Genomic DNA, 5,901 nt, shown 5'->3' with positions numbered 1-5,901 from the left:
TCCTGCTAGCACAGTATATGCAAAGGATGATGTAAACACTAAATAGCACCGATTTTTATGTACTAGTTAAAAAAACCCATCCAACTTTGTTCAAAACAACTAACTTTTCACAGCAACTTAAAACAAGTTTGAAGACTCTAACCCTGAACTTCAACTTTAAAGATATTCAACATTAAGTTCAAAATTGCACAAAGTTCATTTTTAAAACTCAGATCTCATTATACCAGACACGTTTGGATATTTCCTGAATGACAGTATCAGGACAATTAATACCTGAAATTGCATTTTAATTAAGTTTGCTTAGCTTTTAAGCAGCAGATTTTGAAGCTGGTTTCAAAGAAGACCTCTCTTCATAATTAAGGACAAATCACAAAGTCAAACAGCTCTGTTTTATAGCTCAGGGCTACAAAGGAAACAAAATTCATGACAAATGTTAGAGGGTATTCTATTCAATTATCAATTTTAGTTACTCTTTGGAACTATTAGCAAGCTACCGAATGTTTTAACTCAAGTATAATAGTTAATTGGCAGCAAATTCTTACTATTGTAAAGCTAGTCAGCAATCTATAATGGTTAGAAATATAAAACTGGAAATGATAAGACAGGAATCAAGGAGGAGAAATCCAGTGAGAATTTGATCAGAGGCACAGTATATACTAATTCAAAGCTATCTAGTGTATGCCTACATAATATTGCAACCATACTCACAGTAAACTAGTGGACTGTAAAAAATAGCACCATACTCTATCAAATACCACAAAAAAAACCCTGACTTTCTAAAGACAGAAACATAATTCATCAACTAAAAAAATATTGTTCCAAATAACAGCAATCTACTGATAAATTTGTCAAAATTGTACCCACAAGTTCTTCATTCTCTGTTCTCACAATATTTGTTGTAACAACAGTTCCCAATTCTTATTTCTTCAGTTTAGGAAAAAAAAAACAATGACAAAATGTTTGGGGAAGATGGTGGAGAAATGAATGATGAACAGAAAAAATCTGATGATGCAAGCCCTTCTAATCTATAGATGTTTGCAAAGTGAGCTGGGAAAATCAATCCAAGACTCAAGCTTTTCAGTATGAACCATGTTTTTTAAAGCAACAGATTATGAAAAAAAAAACCCCACAAAACAGAAAAAAAATCAAACCAAACCAAAATCAAAGCATAGCAAAGAAAGTAACATAATGTACCAATTTTTTTTAAGTAAACTAGCAGAAAATAAAAAATTAATTTGTAAAAAAGGGTAGGCATATTAAGTGTTTCTGACTTACATGTACATCTCTGGAGAGGGTAACATTGCTCATGTCAATGGCTCTGGGAGTGTAACCATGGGCTGTATCCACAGAGATCTGAGTGACAAATGTGCAAAATACTGCAGTTACACAAGCATTTGGTATGAAGAAGTTAACATTAACAAGACACTGAAAGTAACAAAAGAAGCATTTTGATTTAAGAAGGCTATTGTAAAGGAAAAAAATAATCTTGAACATTTTCAAAATTGTGGCTGTCGATAGAAAGAAACTTTATGTTGTGTTAACATTGTTGTTTGAATTAATTCTCCTTAAAAAAGAAACAAAAATAATTTTATATATTATTATTCATAATACATTATGTTATTATTATTTAAATATTATTTATTTCTTTATACACTTAAATAAATCCATAGTCACCAAATTACAAAAAATAGCAGACTAAAATTGTATTAATACTCACTATTAATGCGTAATCACGCACTGATGTAAATAATTCCCCCAAATAATGTAGTTTACTTTAAATCAAGTGAACAGATACATTCCTATTTCAGTTTTGTTCATTTTTTTGGAAAATGTTTATTAATGTATTCATTTGAAACAGGGCAAGAAAGTTCCAGCTTCAGTGAACAGAATTCTAAACCGATCTTCAGAGTTCTACAATTGCTTGTGGAAAACGCTTTCATGTATTTCTCTGCTACAGGTTTATTTCATTGCTTGTAAAATCAAAAATTAGAGAGCAGATTTTGCATGCATTTTTTAAAAATGAGTTTTTAATAAAATGGCTCACTTGACTGGTTTGAGATATGCGACGTGTCCGGTTATACAGTGCCATAGAATCTCCCTCTCGTGTCCTCTCAATGCGCCAGCCCCAGGCCAACATCGTTTTCAATGATTCTTTAATTGGCCACCGATAAATTTCTTTTTCCTAGAAGAAAGCACATGTAATATTTGCCTTGTTTATTATGGACAGAGCAAAAAACAATTGTGGGGCTTCTGGCTGGTTATACCGAGATGCAAAGAAATGTACTGAAATCAGCCCTTATGGACCAGGGATACTGCAAAGAAGCAATTAATCATATAAGATACTAAAAGGTTTATTTGTAACTTCATTTATGCCATGTAAATTCAGCCATGAGAAGAAATAGGTTGAGTGGCTCATTTATTGAACAGTAAAATCCTCTGTCTCTTTTTGAGATTTTGAGGACACATCATCTGAGGTATCTTTTTTAAAAAGTGATGTAAAAACAAGATGATATTTTCACAATGAATGAAGCAAGAACAAACAAATTCCTTACCTTTTCAGACAGTAACTTATATTGTTTCATTAATGGTTGCACTTTTGCAGATTCAGAATATGTTTCACCATATGTCCATCCATTGGCAAACTGAAAACAGTAATAATAAGAGAAGAAAAAAATGGGGAAAAAATTATTAAAAGTCCTATTTTTATTGGTACAAAGAAACTGCACAATGCTTCTGTTAAGCTGTTCTCTTAAAATATCCTTTCTACTATTTCTTCAACATTTTCTCAACCAACATTTATATTATCTACACATAATGAAATGAATTATATAGCATGCCATCTTTGTGAAAATTAATGATTACATAAAGCTAACGCTTCAATACATTTTTATTTTAAATATCTATATAGAGCAGAATACTGTGTTACAGTTGAAGACCTACTTCTAATACTTGATACAAACTGCACAAAGGAATAAAAAGCCCAAAGAGGTTTTTTAGGTTAAAAAATTGAAATTTGAAGTCAATAACACTCTTAAACAATCAATAAGTATATTTATTCCAAAGTTACAACAAAAATAATGGAATTATGAAATGCTATTTGAAACACTTATGTGTACTTACAGAACTTTCCCCCAAATGCATTTTAAGAAAATAGAGCTTTATATCTTACCTATATACCAACTTGTAGCATTGCGAAAAATAATAATGGATAACGGAGTAAAATATTTAAAAGATTAAATTGATTCAAATAAAAATTCTGATTTTGCATTGACAGGAATATAGATTTTACCTTTTCCATTGACCATTTGTCATGAGAGTGTTCTGCATATTTGTTAATGAAATATTCTAGCTTTTCAGGGATTGTAATGCTGAAAGTGAAGAAAAAATAAGCCATTATGTCACAGACACTAAAATGTGAATGTTTTTGTTTTGAAGAAAACTTTCTAATAAATACTTAGTAGCGCAATCATCCATTCGAAGCATCTTACTGTCCTCTGTCTCCTCACATACAGTTTGCTCCAAGCCCCAGTTAAATCATGGGAAAAATCTGAGTTATTTGGTGGGTGCTGAATGAGAACCACAGCTCTTGCAGGAATTTTACTTCTCCAACACAAATGTGCAGGGAAAAATCAATAATGATACCAAGCACTCATGCTTTTTGTCATGCATTTCTATTACTAATACTAATTTTCTTATGATTAAAGATATAACTATGGCCCATAGTTTAAAAAATACAGTGGTAACTTATTGCACATATCCATTATAAACTAATCACGCTAGCAGTCTTTTTGGAAACACATCATCTATTTTATATATTCCTATAAATTTTATTAGACATCAAGCACTATAGCTTATGACAACTCAAAATTTATATGCTCAAGGCTTTATTTTCCAACAGCCTAGTGAATATTAAAAATATTAAAATCATTATTAAAAATAGAAAAAAACCCACAAATAAATACATTAGCCCTTCAACAGGTGTACAAGACAGTGCAGAATTAACTTTACTGTTTTCTTAATGAGTACAGGAAAAGCAGCAATCATTAACTGTCAAAAAAGCACTAGAGATAGAATCCTCTGCCAAAGATACTTTATCAAATATCAGTATTTTTCTGCATCTGCATTCCTATAAATGGAAGGCAGTAATTGATTCTTGATCACCTATGAAATAGCAATATCTTTGCTCCCAAGATGAAGAATTTTGGCAGCAAAAGTGTTGTACTGCCATCTACTGCAAAGTAGGAGAGTCTGGTTTTTAATCTTCAGTCATAGGGTGGAAAAAAGCAGAAACATAAAACAGAATTACATCAGAGTAACAGTTTGCAAGAACCTAACCACACACAACAGCCAGAAAATATTCGTACAGCATCATCAGGTTTTTTTATTGTTTGAAAGCATATATTTTGAGGGAAACTCTACTAATGGTATAATACTCTGAATAATTTCAGAAATGCATTAAATAGACAAATACAATATGGCCATGTTATCTACAGCTTCATATAATTAGGACTGGGACTTGTAAGCAATGTGATGCCAGATTTGCATGTTAAAAGAACACATGATATTTGCAGTGTTGGCTCTGCCTTGAACCATCACAGAACTGTCAGCTCTCATGGCAATGAGGTGATTGACGTTTTAGGTAAAGCTAAGGAACATTTTCTCAGTTTTTCAAATGTATTCTGGCTATCTAAAATTTTCCTCTGAAATGACACCACATAAAGCCTACTTTGATTAATTAAATGAAGTATAAATTACATTGGTATATATATCCTTACTAAATTTTGTTAAATCTTCATATATCTTAAATACATTTTAGACAAATGAAACTAAATGGTCACTGATGTGATTTTGGTATTCCAGTCCAGATTGTGGCTTTTACTGACACATTTTAATTTGCATAAATGTACAAGCATGCTGTGGCAAAGGTGTGAATCTCATCACAGCATCCCCTGCTCTGAATGATACTGCAGACAGAAAGTTCACAGATGCAATTGAAGCAAATATCATATGAGTGGTATTTTTCAGGATATAGCGCACAACTGTACAACGAAGAACTGGGAGCTGGCTGCAGTCAAAAATCAGGGCACAAAAATCCCATTCAGGTATGGGTTTTGTCTGACTCATGTACTTAGCAGAGCATGGTCAGAGTCTGACTGCCTCGCAGAACGAACACCTTTCTGCCCTATTCTCCAGTATTGATACTAAAAACAGATTATGTGAATGTGTGATCACTATTTTCTGGATGTATGGTGTCATTCACATACAATGGAATTGGTGTCTTGGCTCAACAGGGATGATGTCACCTAGTCTGCTTTTTCTTCTCCTAAAAAACACTCTCGTTGCTTGCAGCAGGCACACAAAGATAACTGGACAGTTCTATCTTCAGGCTGAAAATGCACTAAAAATGTTCTAGGTTGACCAAGAAATAGGTTATGTAACTGGATATTTATTGCTTTATATGATTTAAAAGAAATATGTAAATAGAAGTATAAAGTTAAGGTCTCCATTTTATTTAGAAGAGAAGAATTCAGAATAGAAGAAAAACTGTAAGTTCACCTCATACCGAACAACAGACTCAGTCTCTTTCTACACATTCATGATTGAAAAACTAATTGCAACAAAATAATTCCTTACTTTGATGTATCAACAGGTTGTGGATTAAAGTTCCCCTCTGAATCCATGGAAGACTGTTTTTCCATCATATTGACATAATTTGACTCCATATAGTCTGGAGGCAAGGCCCCCGCCACTGCGCTCAAACAGGGCAAAGCCAACTTGAACAGCTCCTGTTCATACTTCTGCGGGACACAGGAGACAGGAAATCACACAGACCAAGGTGTTACATTAAACTTCTGTCCAACCTAGGATTGAGTTACAGAATCACAGAACATTAGGGATTGG

The 5,901-nt window shown here is 32.8% G+C and overlaps 1 protein-coding gene across 1 annotated transcript in view; it reads right to left on the bottom strand.

Moving 5' to 3' along the window:
- LOC104547508 (ryanodine receptor 2) overlaps window positions 1–5,798 on the bottom strand; it is a gene marked incomplete at its 5' end in the record, with an annotated part of 90,676 nt that extends 84,878 nt beyond the window's left edge. The window contains 5 exons of the mRNA XM_010193227.1: window positions 1,276–1,353; window positions 2,045–2,182; window positions 2,553–2,642; window positions 3,290–3,368; window positions 5,635–5,798. Coding sequence (XP_010191529.1) covers window positions 1,276–1,353; window positions 2,045–2,182; window positions 2,553–2,642; window positions 3,290–3,368; window positions 5,635–5,798 — 549 coding nt within the window. The remainder of the gene's footprint in view (window positions 1–1,275; window positions 1,354–2,044; window positions 2,183–2,552; window positions 2,643–3,289; window positions 3,369–5,634) is intronic.
- Between the last annotated feature and the right edge of the window lie 103 nt (window positions 5,799–5,901).

Source organism: Mesitornis unicolor, unplaced genomic scaffold (assembly GCF_000695765.1).
Source record: "Mesitornis unicolor isolate BGI_N332 unplaced genomic scaffold, ASM69576v1 scaffold931, whole genome shotgun sequence".
NCBI lineage: Eukaryota > Metazoa > Chordata > Aves > Mesitornithiformes > Mesitornithidae > Mesitornis > Mesitornis unicolor.
The sequence above is the reverse complement of the archived record's forward strand: the minus strand, read 5'-3'. Positions and strand labels throughout refer to the sequence as shown.